Source organism: Rhipicephalus sanguineus, chromosome 10 (genome assembly GCF_013339695.2).
Source record: "Rhipicephalus sanguineus isolate Rsan-2018 chromosome 10, BIME_Rsan_1.4, whole genome shotgun sequence".
Taxonomy (NCBI): domain Eukaryota; kingdom Metazoa; phylum Arthropoda; class Arachnida; order Ixodida; family Ixodidae; genus Rhipicephalus; species Rhipicephalus sanguineus.
Genome location: NC_051185.1, coordinates 131768471 through 131790202, shown reverse-complemented (window position 1 = coordinate 131790202; position 21732 = coordinate 131768471). Strand labels below are relative to the sequence as shown.

Genomic DNA, 21732 nt, shown 5'->3' with positions numbered 1-21732 from the left:
GGTACAAAACTGCGCATTCATTGAACTTCGACGCGCACTTACACACTCGGCAATGTAAAGAAAAATTAGGAGGTGAGCCTCCGGTGAGCGATCTCTTATGTTCCAATAATCTCTAACACAGCGGCCCGTCTGTCCTACGTGGAAGTGGCCACAGCTAAAAGGAACCTTATACAGCACACTTGTAGGGCATTCAGTGAATCTGTTGGTGTGTTTTACACAACAAATGTCGGTCCACATCTTGTCAATTACTTGCTCATTCTTTCTCTGCACAGCGGCACAAATCTTACCTAGCCTGTGAGATACGCAATGAATGTAAGGAATACTTATACGACACATTTTTTCCTACCGAATATCTGCAACCATGCTCGGACTTCACATAAGCGACTTCTTTAAATGTTCAGCGACAGTGGCCACTGCAATGCGAGGATAACCTACATCCAAAAGACGTAGATGTAGTTTAAGGATGTAGATGTCGGCCATCTAACCGAATTCATGTTTATCCAACGATTACTTGTATTGTACTGATATCAGCGAGACGCATCGTATTGACAGAAACAGTTTTTCAGTTGAGCATTTATGAACACTCTTGCGCTTGCCGACTGCACTTTGTCGCTATGGCCTTAAAAAGGTAATTTTGTATTGGTCCCAAGCAGGACTATACATATCCACAGTGTGGTCACATGTGAGGCAACGCGCAAAAACAGAACCGGCATTTGTAAAACGTAACATTTGCCGTAAGTGTCAATGAATGGTGATAAAAGCGTATCTTTTGTTACCTGTGATACGAGCGACGCGCACGCTGTCTAATCAATGTATCTTATTTGCTAAATGCATACTGTCTTGTGCAATCTTTAAATATTAGAGCCTGACCTTGTGCTCGTCAACAGTGTTGGTGGGCGTTCAAATGCGTTCGAACTAGATTTCGAATGGATCCACGATTCACGAATTGTAATGACCGCTCACGGAATTCATCTAGGAAACCGAGTTGTATCTTTTTGTTTAATTGATGCCGTAGGCCAGGCCCTGACCAGAAATAATAATAATAATTACGATGTTGCGGAACCGCTCAGGTGGTCCGACAGCGGCACGCGGGAACACTAGACAGATGGAAATGATATACAGTGAAATCTCAGTAGAACGAACACCACATTAACAAACTTTTCAGACTAACGAACTTTCAAGAAATCCCGTGCTGACTGCTAATAGTTTCAATGTAAAATAATTTCACTACTAGGAACTTCAGAATACCAAACTTTTCAGAATAATATATTTTCGAGCACTATATTTGGTTCCATGTTACATCAACAACGCCTCAGTACTTCGAACTTGTGGGTACACATAACTTTAATGCGTCCACACCAAAGACGTAACAGCAACATGTGAAGTGCAAGAAGTCTTAGCCTTGAGTGAATCAGTCGCGGCCACCAGAGCGGTAGGAAAGCAGACGACACAGCGAGCAGACGCCTTGCTCCTCGAAAAACGCGATACGGCGCGGGGGAAAAGAAAATGAAAGAACGCCTTCCTTTTTTTTTCTTTTTGTTGATCAGGTTTCACGCGCACAGCGGCAAAGGCACGTTGTGCAAGGGCAAGGTCAGTGAGGCAGAGCAGGAGGACACAGGAAACACGGGTGCAGAAAACCTGAGATAGTGTGGGAGCAGAAAACGAAACGCGAGGAACTTTCTTATAGCTTTTCCTTTTCTGTGGGAAAGGCTAGACAGCCGTGACGCCGGCAATGCATCGGGTTTTTTTCTTTCGTACTAGCTCACTTCTGCATGTGCTGTGTCCATCCTTTTTCAGCATGGTTTATAATATCGTGTCCGCATTCGTGCTGTGGTGCTACTACAATGAGTTCATCTCTCCCTGCGACGAAGAAGCGTAAACAGTTTTCGCTAAGCGAAAAAGGTGATATTCTTTGGCAATTAGAAGAAGGCAAAAGGCAGGCTGTTGTGGCCAAAGAGTGTGGAGTGGCGTGTTCCACAATTGCCACTATCATGAAGGACAAGGAGAAAATAATGAAGTACCAAGTGCAATCGCAACTTGCCCCCACGAGAAAGTGCCTGCGGCTTGGTGACTACCAGCAGATAGACTCGGCGGTGCTAACGTGGTTCAAAGACGTAAGAGCGCAGAACGTGCCCGTGTCAGGCCCCATGATCCAGGAGAAGGCGCAACAGTTTGCTGCAATTCTGGATATCGCAGACTTTGAAGCATGTTCTGGCTGGCTCCACCGTTTTCATCAATGGAATGCTATCACCTGGCAGACGGTGTCCGGTGAGGAGAAGGCGGCAAATGAGGTAGCAGCATCCACGTGGCGGGAAGAGAAGTTTAGGAAAATGATGGATGCATACCGTGCAGACAAAACAATGCACTTATGTCCGTGTTCCTGCGCTCTATTGTTGTAACGCAACCGGCACAGAGAAGCTTAAGCCTCTCATCATTGGGAGGTTTGCACAGCCACGCTGCATGAATTATGTGGTGTCCCTTCCGTGCGACTACAGGGCCAACAAACGAGCCTGGATGACTCGGGAGCTATTCATGGAGTGGCTTCTGTCCCTGGACAAGATGATGAGAAGGGAGGGCCACAACATTTTAATGATTGTTGATAACTGCTCGGCGCACACTGTCAACGTACGGCTAACGAATGTGCACCTTGAGTACCTGCCGCCCAATTGCACATCTGTGCTTCAACCCCTCAATCAGGGAATCATCAGAAGTGTGAAAGCACACTTCTGCAAGCACCTTGTTCAGCGTGTGCTGATAAACTTCCGAATGAAGCAATCGACCGTTATCAACGTAAGAAGACAGGCGGCGGAATGGCTTACTGGTGCATGGTGGAGCATCACTTCGACAACTATACAGAACTGTTGGAGGAAAGCAGGGCTTCTGCAAATGGGCGAGCAGCCAGAAGACGCCGAGCAGCCACGAAACGATGAGGAGGACAATCCTGGGGAGCTGTGGACCGAGGTGACCAATCTTTTGGCCATGGATTCTGTCTCATTTGACGACTATGTGTCATCTGATGAAGCAGCGAGGACATCAGCACAGCTGACGACAGAAGACACCCTTTCAACCGTTCCAAGACGATGAAGGCAGTGACGACAATGTGGACGGTGTCGTTGTCAATGAAGGTGCCACCTCGTCACAACCTGAAGATAACGACGAGGTTGTGACGCATGCAGATGGATCTTGTGAGGAAAGCAAGCATTTTTCTTGCAAAAAGCGCCACAGCGACGGAATCGCACCACAGGAATGTGGACAAATTGGAGGCTTTCGTGCTGCAAAGTTTGTGCTGCATGCATAAAAAAAATCACAGACTACTTTAAATAAACCTGCATTCTCTGGTGTTCACTTGTGCATTTTTTGCGATAGAGTTCAGGGACTCACTACGATAAAGGTAGGTCGTTTTGGTAATTGGAAAATAAGTATTTATGGTTAATTTTCGGGCTTTCAATATAACGACCTTTCAGAATAACGAACAAATTGCCACAGCCCCCTGAAGTTCGATATACCAAGATTTCACTGTAGAGAGGCCGTTGTAGTTAAACACAGAAGAAGTTCACGACTGATTTATGCAGTAATATGTTACACCTTGTCGCATTCCCTTGATCTGACAAGTGCTGGCCTGGCGTAAGTGCAAAGCTAAACCGTGAGGCCCGCACTTGGTGCAGTCACTGCTGCGGCATACACACTTTTCCCATGAGCGCTTGCACGCCCGTTGGTGGCGCTCGTGTGCTTGAAAAAGGTCTTCATGATTGATGCAGCGCTAAAGCCAAAGACTAAGATTAAAGAAACACAGAGTGCACAGGACAGCACCCGTCCTGTGCACTCTGTGTTCCTTTAGTCTTAAAGGCCAACTCCGGCGATTTTTCGAGGTCGATAGATCTCAATGAAATTCGCTGGGTACGTTCCTTTGCACGTTTCCGTCATTTATGCCAAATTACAGGCTTGAGACATGCGCAGATTGTTTGCAAATGAATTTTAAAGATTGTCTGCAAACGCCCTCCTGGCTTCCCACAATTATTGGCAACATTGCGTCTGTGACGTCAGTATTGGGAAGGCGGCGGAAGTGACGCAGCCGAGGGCACCGCTAACTTCGGCGCTTCGGCCGCTACAGCGAGCATCTGCTGTGCACAAGGCGACAGACAGCGTTGGTTTGGCCGGCGCTTCGCTGGTCGTCCCGGTTGTCACAGTTTTCATACACCGCGCCGGCGTGACCGGCATGCCTTGCACGACTTCCGGTTCGTTCGTAACAACGTCTACGTCATACGTAGACAGTACACTCGGTTGGGTTTCGGTTTCGGTGTTGCGCTTTTTTGCTTATTTAAAATTATTCTCCAATTTGCCGAGTATTTCTGCTATCGGGCCCATAACAGGAGCGTCTCAGGAACATAAAAGCACCATTACTTTGACATGGCCAAAATATCGCCGGAGTTGGCCTTTAAGTCTTCGTCTTTAGCACTGCATCAATCATGAATGCATTCCAACTAGCCCAACTTTCCATTTTACTGAAAAAGGTCTACAGTCGCACACGGATATATCAAACTCGAAGGGGATCGCGAATTAGTTCGATATATGAAAAATTAGATACAAAAATATACAGGTCCCAAGACCTTGCCAGTAGTGGACGATCACCTACAACCGGTGCATTCAAGAATGACAACTAATGCCTATTTTGACTGGATCGGGCGCACACACAGACGGGGACACAAGAAGGAAACCACGCGAACAACACAAGCGCCTACTCGCAACTATATAGTTTATTGGAAAGTAAAGCGCACACAGTAAAAGCTCGTTAATTCGGATTTCTAGGGACCGGAAAAAATGTCCGAATTAACCGAATGTCCGAATAATCGAATGGTCGAAATAAACACAATAAATGCACGAGTTTTTTCAACATATCTTTACAAAGTAATCGCGGATGCTTGTCTGTTTTCGAGAAGATATTCGCGCGGACACAATTTTTCTGAGCCCTTCAAGGTGCTCAGCAGCTCGCATGATGTCTGCAGTGTCCGCAAAAGTTTCACCCGTCATCCACGCTTTTCGGTTGGCACGGTAATCCACAGGAAGATTGTTGATGTTCTTAAAGCAGCGTGGCTTTTGAACCTTTCCGATAACGAGAAGCAGCAAGCGCTCTGTTCCCGTCACGTTGGCGGCTAAAAGTACGGTTACTCGTTCCTTGCTTCTTTTGCCGCCGATACAAGGATCCCCTTTCATCACTCTTCATCACTTCTTGTCGGGAGAGCCCATTATTCAGAGCACGCAAAATTTCTACTTTGGTGGTGAAGCCCTTGGCCTCGTACTTGGGCTGCTTCGTCGGCGTTGCCATCGGCATGGAGTGCGGTCACACGAGAAGTCAGCACAAAAGCACCAGCAACGATCAAGCTAAAGGAGCCGTACTGAAACGTTCCTCGATAAATCGGCGATCAACGATGCAGCACACCAACGGGAACAAAGCAACAAAACCCACACGCGGAAAAAAGGCGTTCAACCAGTCTCAATCCAAGCCAAGTCGATAATTGATGTCCATGGCGATGCTGCGTTTGAGCTTCACTTTTGTTCCGAATTGTTCTTTTTTCGTTTTCGAGCCTCGCCAGCGCCCGAAAGTCGCCGAATTATCCGATTTGCGTTCAAATCTGTCCGAAATAACGAGCGCCCAGTCTCATAGAGTGATGCGTATATTTACAGGGACCAGATGACGTGTCCGAATTATCGAGAGTCGAATTAACGAGCTTTTACTGTACATCACTCCTGTCACATGACTTGGCTATTAAAACAGCAAAAAAAAAGAGAGGGAGATAAAGAAAAAAACAATAATATACACGTGTGGCTAGACACATCTGCTTCATATCAGACCCTCAGTGTGCTGATGAGATACGAAAATTCATTGTCAGTTAATGTTACGGAGGGTGCACTCATCTCCTAATGTGAAATGCCTCAGTCAGCTCTCTGGTGGTCTGATCTGGGTGCTTAGATAAAATAGTGGCATCACAAAAAATTGGGGTGCAACCGACGAGCTGCAATGTTTGGGCTTGTGTGAACTGTCTTCTTAATCCAACAATCTTCTGTGTTCTTGCAGCCTGGTACTAACACATCTTCCCGTTTGTTCTACGTAAATGCGACCACAGGACAATGGTACCAAATATACAACACCTGTTTCACATTTTACATATGACTGCCGATTATTCACTCCACATCCTCGTCGTTTTTGGCCTGTTTTATTTTGCGCTAGTTTCCTATCTATTCGACCACACAAGTTGTTTAACTTGTTAGGTGCCGAAAATACTACCCCGACGTCATTCCTATTGGCCACGTTCTTTAAGCCATGGGACAGCCAGTGTATGTAGGGGATGACGGAGGGCTTTTTTACCGGTTCCTTAATTTTATCATATTCTTGTTCTTCGGGTTTTATTGCTTTTAGTAGCTTCTGTGCAACCTTGTGTAGGACGGGCTGAGGGAAGCCGGCTCTGCTCAATCTTTCAAGTTGATTTGAGAAACTTTCTGTTTTATCGGGGCACGATTTCTTGATTGCTGAAACCAAAGAAGATATAGCATTTCCCATCTTGACGATTTTTGAGTGTGCTGAATTGAAGTTTAGTAACGGCTTTTTTTTAGCATGGCACGTATGCCCAGCATACGTGGTTCGCTTCACGATGCATTCTTAAATCTAAAAACTGGATTTTGTCATCTTTCGGAAATTCAACTGTGAATTTAAGGCCGCATCCAAATTGGTTAAACACGTTCAAAACTTCTTTCACACTATTATCAAGGGAATTCGGACTGACGAACAATAAAAAATCATCCACATAGCAAACAACACCAACTAGCCCAACACCAACTAGCCCAATTAGCCGTGCTTTTGCAATACATTTCGATTACATCGGCCCCTTTCCTGCGTGATAATCACTTCTACATCACTAATCCAAGTTCCCTGGCTACAATGATAGCACTATGCATCTGCAGAGCAAGAACTTTGTCATGGTATGCACGAAAGCGTGGATCCTTCCGTGGAACACAGCAGAAGAATTTGCAAAATACTTCGGTGTCACATATAAGAGGTGACAAAGAAAATGTGATAGAAGAAGAGGAAGACGTCAAGCGTAGCCTGAGTGTTCGAACGGCAGCGTGTGAGCTTGGGACGAGCGTCGCCGGCCTGTGTTCCGGGCGCTCCGGCTCTTCCTCGGGCTACGGCATCGTACTGTAGCCACCGCCTGTTCGAGGACACGTCCACGGACCTGGACTTGGGACTACCAGCAACGCCCAGGACGCGCCATCGGCTGTTGGCCCGAGCGCACCGACCTACGGCACCGCTCCGTAGGCTTCGACCGAGCCAGTCTCTCTTCCCGGGAGACGCTGGCCATCTCAAGGACCTGCGACGCCCAGGTCACTGAACCTTGTGCTGCCCACCCTCAACCGCACCGCCAGCCCGCATTCTGCCACAGTTAAAGCCTGGGGCGTTGACGCGGTCGTCGACTTCAACGCCTGTGCCCCCCGCAACGCCTCGACTCTTCCAACGGGACAGAACGCCGTGACTGGTGTAAGCGATGAACGCCTCAGATCCCATACAACAGCTGCTTTTTTTGCATAAGAATTTGTAAACATGCGTGCTTCTTTTAAATAAACTTATTCGGTATTCGATTATATTCGGCCTTTTTTTCTTAGTTCGATTCAGTATTCAATACGAGACTTACTATTCGGTATTCGCACACCCTTAAAAAATACCATTCGGTATAAACGTGCGAATTTCTATACTTTGTAGGGTTTCGCGGCTGCAGACAGCCCTGAACCCTTTAGAGATGAGGCCGAGACCCAAAGAGATACATCTTTACTGGTCCAAGCCTTGGCCGCAACTGCCCGCTGCCAGCGGCTGCCGCGTGACACGAGCGCACATGCGATTGTCGTTGTCTGCTATGCGCTCACAGCCGCCGAGCGCCCCCATACTGCCCCCTCCCTTCGGAAAAAGTGAGCGAGAATAGCGCGGGCAACTTCACAAGGGTAGCGCGCACAAGTGTCTTGTCCTGGCTATCCTTAGCCACAGCGGACTGCACGTGGCACACACGACCACATGCCAGCGCTGTCCGCCCACAACTCTCTGTGGGACCTCATGGGCTGCTGGTCACGGGAACTGCTGACGCACGCAGCAGAGGCAACTCTGCTGTCGCCCGAAGACGGAGGCGCACCGGTCTCTCTCAGGTTGACGACCACGGTCGTCAGCGTGGTCGTCAGCATGACCACGGATGAACCTATACCAACACGCCCAACTGGCAGTCATCCACGGTTGAGAGCATGACGGAACGCCGATGCTCCTGGTGCAGCACCGGTCCCAGCGAGTCATAAGCCGTTGTCGCTGTCGTACGTCGTTGCCGTTGTAGCCCTCCAGACCATTCACGTGTGGGTGGCGGCCACTCCTCCAGGTAGTAGTCGTTGAACGCCAGTGACCTTGGCAGCCATGGGGTCGCGACACCCACATAGAAGGCTTGATTGCCTGTGCCTCCGGCGCTCACTCCTCTGTCACTGATGTTGGTACCTGATCGCTTTTCGTACTCTCTCTCGACGCAGCTTTGGTCCTGGAGGACAGCCACCTTGCACGCCAGGTCAGACAAACTGATGCAGTTGCTCGCGTTGGCCGCAGCTTCCTCCAACTGCTCCACCTTTGCTGCCACCCTCTCCACGAATTCCTGCAGCTGCGTCCCCTCTTCTTCCAGTTTGGATTGTTTGTCTGCTTGCTGCTGCCTTGCCTCAAGCCCCACCTTCAGTCGCCCGTTCTTCATCTCGGCCATGACCAACACCTGTCTGAGCTTCGCAAGCTCTTCCTTCGTGGTCTTTTGTTCAGTCTCGTTCTTCTTGAAGGTGTGCGACACAGCACGGAGCTGCTTGTCCAGTTTGGAGACTTTTGCCAACAAAGTATTCTGGCCGGCCTCGAGCCCTTGGATCCGCTCCTGGTTCTCCTTGCACTCGGTTTCCTTCTTGCTGAGTTCCGCAGTTAGTGCCTGCGCTCGACTGAATTCTCGGTTGCAGTCCTGCTGGGCCTGGGAGAGCTGCGCACGGAGATCAGCCACCTGCATCCGCAGCTCGTCCAGCTGATAGTCCTGGGGTTCACGCTGTCGCTGGAGCTCTTCTTCGTGGCTGCACCGCACGTTTTCCAGTTCAGTGTACCTCTCCAGCAACTGCTCCTCGAACTTGGCACACTGCTGCTGCTGATCCTTGAGGCGCTGCTGAGCATCTGCAAGTAGCCTCCCCATGCGACTGCACTCCAGCGAGTCCGCGGCCACCTTTCGGTTCAGGTTGAAGACCTGAGCTTCAAAGGTGTTGATTTTGTCCCACCAGGATGTCTTTACCTCGAAGAAATGTTGCTCTGGCTCGTCCAGATTCTTCGCGAACTGTTTCTCCAGAGTACGGACCTTGTCCTCCAGGTCAGAAATGTGGTGATTCTTCTCGTCAATCATGGTGGTTGCCTTGGATTTGTAGACTTTGTGCGTGTGCTTGAGACCATCATGTTCATCAGTCAAGCATCCAAACTCACGCTCCAGCTGGCTGATTCGGGTAGCCTGCTGCAATGTATCCCGCTTGAGAAGATCCACTTCAGGTTCCAGGGCAGCATTGTCCCTCTCAAGGTCACGAGGCCGGATCACCTTGGTGGAGGACTCCGATACATCTGGCGTTAGTCTCGTGTCCCTGTGTTCCGGTATCTTCTGTTTCCTCCTCTTATACCTCGTCTTCTTTCTTTTCTTTACGGCCGCCACATCATCGTCATCCTGGGACTTTCCGACCTCTGCTTCAAGGTCATCGCAGTCACCGGCCGTGTCCCCAGAAAGCGTGTCATCCAACGCCGTGTTCGCATCAATGTACCGGGGCTCTGCACCGTCGTTGGCGGATGATGCGTTGCCGGCGTGGCGCTTGTCTTCCGGCGGTGCCGGCCCGCCGCACAAGCTCGCACGCGCTTCGACGCCGACCTCCTCAGCGCACGCGTTGTCGGCCTTAAGTGCCGCCTCGCCACACGAGCGTGCCAGAGCCTCCTTGACCTGCACGGGTAGCGGGACACCGAAGTAAGCGCCGAGGTGCTCCAGGGCGATGATGGCACGCCGCTGCTCGTCGGGGGTCATTTTCCCGGAAAGGCCGAGGCACACGAGGGTCTTGACCGGCTGATGTAGGAGGACCAGGTCGTAGACCCCGTAGGGGGCGATGTCCAGGAACGCCCGTTTTAGCGGTCATAACTCCGCGAAGGCGATATCGCCGTGCAGGGGGCCGAAGTCAGGAGCTGCTGGGATCCGGTGGGCGATGATCGGGCAGAACATGGCGGGGCGGGGTCCTTCCCGTTGGGCGCCAGATGTAGGGTTTCGCGGCCAGCCCTGAACCCTTTAGAGATGAGGCCGAGACCCAAAGAGACACATCTTTACTGGTCCAAGCCTCGGCTGCAACTGCCCGCTGCCAGCGGCTGCCGCGTGACACGAGCGCACATGCGATCGTCGTTGTCTTCTACGCGCTCACAGCCGCCGAGCGCCCCCATAACTTTTACACAGGATTTTCAAGGCGATAATTTACGAGTTCGATATAGCTGAAAATTCGATATACGTAGGTTCGATATATCCGTGTTCAACTGTATCAGCATAACCCTCAAAGTCAGTGGGACGACTACAGATGAAGGTAATTGAGCAGGCCTTTTATTTACATATAAAGCAATTGACTATATCAATTGCTACATTTGAATCATAGTGGCTAACTGTGCAATGCCTTGAGGCAAAGTATAGCCTTTGACAATAAAACAGAAAGTAAGGCTAGTTGGTCTTGTCCGTGTGTGCTTCTTCAAGTGTTTCGTCCTGTATTCCGCGCTGTGCAATTCCATACATTATGGGTATAGCCTTTGAGATTGGTATCCAAGAACTGGTGTTTGCGAGCCACCGACTGACTAACGAGGCAAGTAACAAGTGCTACACTGAAACGTCATGACAAAAATGTGGGAAATTTCAGGTATACTAGAGCACGAATGGTGCTGTGGTAAGCCCAAAACATGTCTTACACAGAAAAACGCCTGCCCCGGTGATGCACATTCAGTAACAAAGGATGTAAAAAAACTGCCGACTTGCTTGATGCATGCAGCCTCTAAGTGAGATGATTGAACATTTGCATGCAGTGGCGAGACGCTTTCGAACTAATTATTGACCTAGAACAGCAAGACAATGCTTCTTGATGCTGGCGTCTGGGATGGCAGCTTTTGAAATACATGGCGGGAGCAGACAATAGCGAAGCCAATGCGTTTTCATCTGTGCCCTTTCGGTGGCCATTGCTAGGGGGTCGCACGACCTTGAAAAAATGTTCACCGCACTGCGGAGGCGGCGAGCAGTTGGTAGCACAAGAGCAAATTAATTTGTTCAAGGACCAGTTTCAGTGATGCTACCGAGGACTTCTGATTTGGAGCAATTTTTGGAGCAGCAAAATTTCCGTTTTGGAGCACTTTGGAGCAGCAAAATTTTCATCTTGGAGCACTTTGGAGCAGATAATTTTGCATCTGGGAGCACTTTGGAGCAGCGAATTTTACATCCTGGAGTGCAATACAGAAGCATATTGCATTAACATTCAAGCACCTGAGTATTATTATGGGGCTCTTATGAAGGCTAGAAATATTTCGATTCATTGCAAATCTCAAGGAAAAAATCATCTCAGGAGCATAGGCGTGCGCACAGGGGGGGGCAGGGGGGGCGCCCCCTCCCCTAATCACCTAAGAGGGGGGGGGGGCGCGCAAAATCTGCCCCGTACATTGACCCTTGCGATAGCAATTATGTGGACACTCTCGGCAGATTTTTGCCGTCGCCGTTGCCGTAATTTTCCGTATAAAGTGCAAATTAATAACATCACCACGCGCATTCTAGCCGCGGGTAAAAGCTCGCGAGTGCTGTGACGAACGCGGCTGAAGCGGAGATTAAACTAGCCAGCCGTCTGTCTCCGCCGCACGGACAGCGCATGAGATAACATCTTCCCGCGTGCGGGCCTGCCGTCAATTGCTCATCAGAAACGCCCCGCCCGTCTTTCGTAAGGAGCATGAAGGGACGCCAGGGGAGCAGAGGGGGGGGGGGCGCATCGTTCTAAGGGCACAGTCGCTTGCGCGCGCTATCTCGAGGCATCAGGAGACGGCTCGTAAACTTGCTGTGCTCTCAACGCTTACTTCGCGTTTAGAGAACTGAGAGCAAGAAAACGCTTCGGTTCCTGGAGAGGCCATATTCGCTTAAACCAGCGTTTTGTTGAGTTACGCGAGATCGGATACAAAAGAGTTAGCGGCTAGTCTTACTTCGTTTCACAATACAATTTTTTGGTATCGCATTCATTGCTTCGCTCTTAAGCGAAACTGAATTTTTTTAACCGTTAGCTATTGACCCCCGAAAGCGAGCGGCGGACGTGTAACATGGCGTAGCCGCTTCACTGTGGGCCGTCAGCGACGGGCCCGCTACTGACAGCTGCGCATACGCGGCTGCTCCGACCAGGAGACATGATTTTACTAATGAGATGACATTTTTAAAAAAAGCAAGCAAAAAATTCGAATTGGAACCCTAGCACGTGAGCTCGAAAGGGAAGGGCCTTTTAGGGGGTATTTACTGCAGAGTGATTACAAACTCAGACGTGCTGGCGGAAGGAATTAAGAAAAAGCTGTTCTGGATGAAGATCCATGGATAAAGTATATCTGAGGAAAAGTGTCAACGCGTTTCCACCGTTCGCGTGCTCTTCCATAAACACGAAGCAAGGAAAATTCGATATTGTCCCATATATCTACTGCAAGCGATCCGAGATTTCATTCCGCGATGTCCGGAAACAGAAGTGACAGACATTTTAGCGACGTGCCATGCGACGCTTGAAACGAGCTATCAGCACCGTTTCTGGAACAGACGACGCTCGCCGATGAATCGCCGTCGCACTTTCTCGCTACCGATAGGCCTAGACGTCACGAGCCTCTGGGGAGAGCGCGTTTTGCTGTCGAGCCGACCTGCAGAACAGAAGCTGCGTCGGCACCGTGCATGGCATCGTGGCTAACTCGGAACGCACGCGCGAGCGCTATTTATTCAGCGGAATAATTCTTGGTCCATGATTGCGACTTTATTGGCAGCCCCAAGATCGAGCTGCACATGTTCTGACGCGCCGGCGGTGCGATTGCCGGTGATAGGCGCCCCCAAACCCGAGACTTTGGCGCAGTTTGGCGCAAATTTCGTCGATATTATCAGGATGGCGCAGTAAATACAATTTGGCGCACTTTGGCGCAGTTGGCGCAGGAGTGGAATCACTGCATTTTGAATGTGGTGGCTTGACTGAGTACCTGAAGCGCTGGCTGGGCCTCTGGGACCTCCTCCGGCTGCTGCTGCTGCTGCTCTTCCTCCTCCGGGTAGTGGTGGTGCAGCAGCAGAGGAGTCTGGAAGGACAGCAGGGTGGCTGCCGCCTCCCCCGTGGCTGGTGACAGCCCACCCACCGAATCAAGAGAGTTGCGCATCAGCCGCCGCTTCTTCAAGGGCGTCACCAGGTCAGCTGCAGAAACAACACATTGCATCAGGTCCTATTGCGGTCCGCTGCGGAAAAAACTAGAGCTGTGCGAATAGCAAAATTTTGGGTGCGAAGCGAATTCGAATATTGAATGTGCGAGTGCGAATCGAATCGAATATTTTTCGAATACTTCAAAGCGCAATTGCAGAAAAAAAAAGGTTAGGATTTCTAAGCATATTCTTATGAGATAGCAACATGAAAGTGTTTCTTTTTGCTAGGTTGATGAAGCACTGGCAGGGTGGTGTTTCATAGTTGTCTTATCAAGAATGAGGCAATGTAGAGGCCGAATTCTATTTATGTACATGATTTGGTGCAACCAATGTGTTGCCAACAACACTTCACACGTGATGGGCAAAGATGCAATTTCCTCAGCCTCTCCTCCTCTTTCAACTTCTGTGGAAGCCCAACTGATGTGGCGGAAAAGGGTGTGCTCCCTTCAAGTCCGGAGTTCCAAATCTGCCCTGCAGACGTCAATATATAAGAACATCTGAAATTTTGGATGCTAAAAAGCTTCGGCTTTCGATTTTTCGGACTTCCTGGCCAAATTTCAGGTCCAAAACAGCATTAATTGAGCCCCCAACCCTGCCCCATCTTTCATCTCCATGTTGGAACCAGCGTTTTCTTGAGTTATACATTTGCGACCGTAGCAGAGCGTGAAAGGCAGCTTTGCCGCAATACCGAGGTGGGATGAGGTGAAGCATATTGAAAATCTAGGGACCACTTCCAATCTGACGTTGACTGTCTTGGCAAAGTTCGACCGCAACGGAGCTTGAAAGGCAGCTTTGCCGCAATACCGGGATGTGATGAGGTGAAGCATATTGAAAATCTAGGGACTACTACTAATCGGATGTTGACTGTGTCTTGGCAAAGTTCGACCGTAACGGAACTTGAAAGGCAGCTTTGCCGCAATACGAGAATGTAATGAGGTGAAGCACATTGAAAATCTGAAGGGGTCACTTTCAATCGGACGTTTCCTGTTTGGGAAGTTGGAATAGTAAAATTCCAGTGCGAATCGAATCGAATAGCAAACACTATTAGAAAAATATTCGAAATTTCGAATATTCACACACCCCTAGAAAAGCACTTACGTGATGTTGCACAAGAGTAATCGTATGCGCAAGCAGAGACAAGTGGCAGGTGTCCTCCCTCCAACAGGGTGTCTAGCCAAGGAGGTTTAAAAAAAACTTCTGGAGTGGAGGTCCCCTATACGCGCCCACGCGAGCGGGTGGAGCCTGGGAAACCGGTTGGCAGCCATCTTGCTCCAGGCAAGAGGGAGCACAGCTTGAGCTCGGGCAGCGTAATTGTGAGCTTCCGCAGGGGTGTTTCAGCATGAGAAAGGGACAGTTAGTGTCACTTATTTGGCCGAATTTTTTTATGTCCTGCAAGATTGAAGAAGGCAGTTGTTTACGCCATAATACATGGGATGAAGCGTGCCTGATAACACGTAGAATTCGCTTCCAGCATTCCCGAAATGAAGCACATGGTTGAGGTAATAAGTGGTACATAAAATTTCATTCAGCCATGGCTTTTATACAATTTCAAAAGAAAAAAGGAAGCATATACAATGTGGTTAATACGTGAATCGATAAAGCAACGAATCCAAAATAACTTCAAAATGCATTTAATGCAGACAGTCACAAAACTAACCGTATGAAACACGCGCCCTTAAAACTAAACACAGCAAAAGAAAAGATACAAAGGCAGACTAGTTCACCAGTTTGCTGCAGCTCTTGTTTACGCATAAGGCAGACAATCACGAAACTAACTATATGAAACACGCGCCCTTAAAAAGTAAACGCAGCAAAATACGAGATACGAAAGCAGATTGGCTAGCTCTTGTTTACACTCGTTCATAAATTTTTAAAAATAACAGTCCTTCTCAGCCGCGTTCTTACTGCGCTCTGGGAAGTTTAAAGGGGAAGCATTTCTTAGCGAACCTTTGACACATTCAGCGTTTCTATCTACGAATCTATCTACCTAGCCGCCGACTCCTGAGTGCTCTCATGATCGCCTTCTTAACTTGGTGTACATCAAAATAGGCATGGGAGGGTAAGAGGATTGGACGAATATGACTGTCGGGTCATGACATGAATAACGGGAAAATCCTGTCGCGTACGTCGTCAAACATTTTCCTCCAGACACGTGTGGCACATAGCCGTTTATCACGGGCCGCGGTGTACGGTTATGCGCCACAAGTGATTGGCAGTTTATATCTACCCAGGAATGGCGAGAACAGACATTGGTAATATAAATGCGAGAGCATTAAGAAAAACCGACTTCGGCAGCATTAACCCGACGAATGGAAAGAATAGATATTAGGATCACAGTAGGAATCGAATCCAAGCATTCTGCGTGGCAATCAAGTATTCTACCACGGAAGCGCGCCAGGTCTATAAACTGCTTTGGAAAAACAGCCTATGCAGGCGTAATGTCGGTGCAACGTCAATTGTGGTTGTGGTGCTGGCTATCTAATTTTGCAAGAAAGCAATGCACAGTACGTATGCACTCCTACGATACAGGCGTCATATCTGATTAACGTTTGTGGTTCCAGTGTTGGCTCCGCTTTTATAGCACTGTAATAACCATAACATTTATATTCCTATGATTCTGCAAGCTATATTGAAGCATTGCTCGACCCCAGAGGGATACATTAACGAAAGTTAGGTATGATATTGTGGTAGCCTCGATGCTCACCGGAGTCGAAGACTACCGCGGGTTCAGGCTTAGCGAGCCATAGGGCCGCGTCTACCGTCGCTTGCTTACGTTTAGCGCACCGCTCCGCGCGCGCTCAGCTAGCAAAGGCGTTGAGCGCCGCGCAGCATAAACACAGTGTTCAAGATAACACAAACATAAACATTTTATTTGCCTTCTGCAGCACCCCAACACACACGGTACAACGTCCGTTCCCGGGGCACGGGGAAGCAGAGGGCTTCCCACGCGGACGATACACCAAGGGTGCCACGAGCACGTCACAGCTGGCAATGACGAGCTTTGACATGCCGCTCGGGAAAAGGTCCTTCGCGGCTATGCTGCACACTCTCGCGGTGACCACTGGACCTGGTCGCGAGAGCTAGGGCAATCTCGGTACGCGTGGGCCTCCGGCAAGTGTGGCTCGGCGTGGTACGACCGCGCGCGAGCACTAGGCACCGCTCTTTGGCCCAACATACTAACCGGAGCTAACACTGAGGTAAACACGCCTGGAAGGGTGCCGAGGCACCCAGGCAGGCTACAGCCCGGCGATTCCCAAAGGGGACGTCGGACCAGAAGGAAACGCGTGCTTACCCAGCGGTGCTCGAGGAAAGAGAGAGTTCGTCCCGGCGTGCACGCGCGTCAGTCGCCGAGTCTCGCGGCTCCAAGACCGCGGGCAGCGCCACCACGGGAGCCGGCGCGTAGCGTAAGATGACGCCACTTGCCGTCGCGGGAGAACGGGAGAGGGAAAAGATTCGCGGAACGGCGAAATGGCCGTGCAGTGGCTTCGGGCGCGCCTCGAATCCCCACATCATCCACACGGTTGCACCATAAAGTGCACTTAGTTTGTTGTCGACGTGCCTGGTAAGCCCACGATGTGCACACAGCTACTACACTTACAAAAACACGTTGATCCACCTCGGAACGTTTGGCTCAAACGCCATAAAATACAGCATAGAAGTACTCGCTGACTGCTTCGCATGAAACATTCCCACAACGCGTGGGATCTGCCGAATTTTTTCGTTTGATTTCTTTTCAAATGTTGTGAAGCCTGATTTTACAGCGAAAGCTGTTATCAGATCGTAGTAGAACAGCGCCGGCGAAAACAACAGACCAGACGAGGAGAAGGACACGTAACACAAGGCGCACTAACAACTGAAAGTTTATTCGGTATCTGCAGAGAATAAATACTGCCTTCACATGAATAAACAGAAGAAAGAAGGTTACAAAAGCTATGACACTGTATCACGTGGTCACTCCTACTGTGCGTGCAAAACGGTTCCTGAAAGAAATCTGACATCCTTCTCTGAAAGCAAAACAGAAGGCATGCTGACACAAGATTCCCCGAGCTTTTTAATCTCTAGGGCTTCAACAACCTCCCTTGTTAACCGGTCAGCTGACTTGTACATGACGCCAGTGCTTTCAAATCGAGGTGCGCAACCGCAGTCTCTGCAATGGATACCTAGATGCCCCGATACCACTTTCGTTGTGTTGTACTTGTGCTCTTTTAATCTATCATTTAGGCATCTTCCTGTTTGGCCTATGTATGACGCACCGCAAGACAAAGGGATTGTGTAAACCACATTATCGGTGCACTGTACAAACCTGTCGCGATGCTTCTTAGTGCACACAGGTGTCTTCCTTTCTGCGTTAACCGCCCGACACATTTTTGCCAGCTTGTCGGGTGCGGTAAACACCACCTTTACTCCCGCCCTTTCCGCCACTTTCTTCAAGTTGTGCGAAACGGAATGTACGTAAGGAATAGCGGAGACATTCTTTGTACCGCACAATTGTGCTGCTGCACGGTTGGCGTTAGCGCCTTGGTTCTTCACTTTTAGCATCTTTTCTGCAACACTAGACAGAATTGCTCGCGGGTACCCCGCGTCTGTTAGACAATGAACCTGGTCGTCGAAACTACTTCGCAGCCGGTGAATGCATGATTTCTTTAGGGCATTGTCAAAGGATGAATAACCGATGCTACGCTTGACTAGCTTAGAATGCGAAGAATGAAACAACAAAACAGGTTTTTTATCTCTTGGCTGGAAAGCCCAGCAGACGTGACGATGTGAAAAATGAAGCCCTAAATCGAGGAAACGTAAGAAACTATCAACCGGAAGCTCGTGAGTCAAAACTAAAGGTGCCAAGCACTGACGAAAAAGTGCAAGTATATCAGAAGATTGCTTTTGCAAGTCTTCCTCGTCACAATCTAGAACAATTAAAAAGTCGTCCACGAATCTAAAAACACGTAACACATGAGTGGGTGTCAGGTGCTGCTGCAACAGTCTGTCTAATTTCGCTAAAAAGATGTCACTTAGTATCGGAGCTATGCATGAACCTATGCACACACCATCTTTTTGTAAACAGATGTCCCCTTTCCATTCTACATAAGTAGAACCAAGGTAGGTTCTTAGCAGCTCCAGGAACGAGCCTACTGCTATACCGGAATTCCAAAATGCTTCCGGTATAGCAGTAGGCTCGTTCCTGGAGCTGCTAAGAACCTACCTTGGTTCTACTTATGTAGAATGGAAAGGGGACATCTGTTTACAAAAAGATGGTGTGTGCATAGGTTCATGCATAGCTCCGATACTAAGTGACATCTTTTTAGCGAAATTAGACAGACTGTTGCAGCAGCACCTGACACCCACTCATGTGTTACGTGTTTTTAGATTCGTGGACGACTTTTTAATTGTTCTAGATTGTGACGAGGAAGACTTGCAAAAGCAATCTTCTGATATACTTGCACTTTTTCGTCAGTGCTTGGCACCTTTAGTTTTGACTCACGAGCTTCCGGTTGATAGTTTCTTACGTTTCCTCGATTTAGGGCTTCATTTTTCACATCGTCACGTCTGCTGGGCTTTCCAGCCAAGAGATAAAAAACCTGTTTTGTTGTTTCATTCTTCGCATTCTAAGCTAGTCAAGCGTAGCATCGGTTATTCATCCTTTGACAATGCCCTAAAGAAATCATGCATTCACCGGCTGCGAAGTAGTTTCGACGACCAGGTTCGTCGTCTAACAGACGCGGGGTACCCGCGAGCAATTCTGTCTAGCGTTGCAGAAAAGATGCTAAAAGTGAAGAACCAAGGCGCTAACGCCAACCGTGCAGCAGCACAATTGTGCGGTACAAAGAATGTCTCCGCTATTCCTTACGTACATTCCGTTTCGCACAACTTGAAGAAAGTGGCGGAAAGGGCGGGAGTAAAGGTGGTGTTTACCGCACCCGACAAGCTGGCAAAAATGTGTCGGGCGGTTAACGCAGAAAGGAAGACACCTGTGTGCACTAAGAAGCATCGCGACAGGTTTGTACAGTGCACCGATAATGTGGTTTACACAATCCCTTTGTCTTGCGGTGCGTCATACATAGGCCAAACAGGAAGATGCCTAAATGATAGACTAAAAAAGCACAAGTACAACACAACGAAAGTGGTATCGGGGCATCTAGGTATCCATTGCAGAGACTGCGGTTGCGCACCTCGATTTGAAAGCACTGGCATCATGTACAAGTCAGCTGACCGGTTAACAAGGGAGGTTGTTGAAGCCCTAGAGATTAAAAAGCTCGGGGAATCTTGTGTCAGCATGCCTTCTGGTTTGCTTTCAGAGAAGGATGTCAGACTTCTTTCAGGAACCGTTTTGCACGCACAGTAGGAGTGACCACGTGATACAGTGTCATAGCTTTTGTAACCTTCTTTCTTCTGTTTATTCATGTGAAGGCAGTATTTATTCTCTGCAGATACCGAATAAACTTTCAGTTGTTAGTGCGCCTTGTGTTACGTGTCCTTCTCCTTGTCTGGTCTGTTGTTTTCGCCGGCGCTGTTCTACTGCGATTATGAACCAACTAGCCCAAAAGTACATTTTGACATGTTATCAGATCACAACGGCAGTGGGCAAGGGCGTAGCCAGGGGGGGGGGGGTTCAAGCTCCCTTCCGAAATTTTTCAGTCTTGCTTGTGTATATATACACGCGCACATACAAATGCACGCACGAACATACATAAAGTATGGTTGAACCCCCTCTCGAAAAAATTTCTGGCTACGCCCCTGGCAGTGGGGTAGTTGTCCACCGGTGCCGCCGGTGTCCGGAACCACTATCGCGCGAAATAAGAAAAAATGAAATAAATAAAAAAGCTCAGATGGGATTTGAACCCGGCTCCTCTTCGTGGCAGCCGAGTATTTTACCACAGAGCCACGCTAGCGACTGGAACTCCTATGCAAAAATATCCTTACAGGCGTCATGTCGGGCAAGGAATCGCGTTAAATGTGTAATGTAGCGTGTCAGAAGAGTAAAATAACGACCAGCCGTCACACAATGTTAATTGCGCAACGAGTGACTGGGTCGTTAATTGCTTCAAATTTATTACAAAAGGCTCAGCCATAATTCTTCATCGTCATCACCCACAGGCAGCATCAACAAAGTGTGCATAATGCCTTACAGATGTGTAGCGGTACGTCGCTTATCCACAGAAAGATGAATAATGGCAGAGTGAATGCTTCCCTACTCCACAAAAATTAAGATTTGCGGCTTAGTGGGTGCCTTGAGAGTGTACTTGTATTAGCTTCCCAAAGAGAGTTTAGAACGGGCTCTAGAAAGGCTGCTCTTCCAGCTTACGCTGTGCCTGTGCTGCGCCCTGCGCGCAGGCCTGGCTTTTTTTAGGGGCGAAGCTCCTTATGCCGTGGGTCTGTCCATCCTCTGTTTGTAGCGTTGTAGTAGCCACCTCTAGCTCATGAGAAGCGCGCATTCTGGTATGCAGTAGAAAAAGAAGACGACGTTGACGAGTGACACTCTCGTGCGTGTTCGCCTGTGTGGCGTTCTTTCTTCTTTACTATGTCTCGTGTTTTCAATGACACCCGAAGACAACATTTCAGAAGTAATGCGCCATGAGGCTCCCTCTTGGCACGCTTTCTCTTTAGCTCGGAGTTGCCAGGTCGAAGACAAGGCTGCGGAACGGAGGGCACGGAAGGCGGCGGCAGCGCGCTTGCACACAGAATCCTGAGGTGAGAGCCCGCGAGGCCGAAGCTGCACGTCGACGCCGAAGCTGCTCGACAAGCTGCACGACTGCAGCGCAAAGACCCCGCCGTTCGAGCCCGCGAGGCCGAAGCTGCACGCCTGCAGCGCGAATCGGATCTTCAAAATGTGAAGGACCGTGAAGCGGCGAGAAAGCGTGCGTACCGGCAGGCAGAGCCCGAGGCTGTGCGAGCACGTGAAGTGGCTGCAAAACACATCAGGCGGGCTCCGACCGAAGGCGCCGACGCGCACTTCCAGCGGGACTTCCTTGATAACAGTTTCAGCCATAGTTGCAGTGTGTGCAACAGATTGTGGTTCTCAAACAATCTAGTCGCAATATCTTCCATCAAGAAGGACCACGCTCGCGCCAATGCCATCGCCGTGCTGCAGCGCGAGTTCGCTTCGCCCCACTCATCATCATTCACCATGTGGATATGCTGTAATTTTTATGTAGAGCTTGGCAATATTCGACAAATTGTAAAAATGATTGATCGAGTGGATTGCAGTCCAACAAATGAGACATCCACAACA

The 21732-nt window shown here is 49.2% G+C and overlaps 1 protein-coding gene across 3 annotated transcripts in view; it reads right to left on the bottom strand.

The window, feature by feature from the left end:
- The window catches only part of LOC119372459 (inactive histone-lysine N-methyltransferase 2E), a 533413-nt gene that overhangs the window by 144878 nt on the left and 366803 nt on the right, over nt 1-21732 (bottom strand). For all 3 annotated transcript variants that reach the window (XM_049419603.1, XM_049419602.1, XM_049419604.1), the window contains one exon: nt 13295-13500. In XM_049419603.1, coding sequence (XP_049275560.1) covers nt 13295-13500 — 206 coding nt within the window. The remainder of the gene's footprint in view (nt 1-13294; nt 13501-21732) is intronic.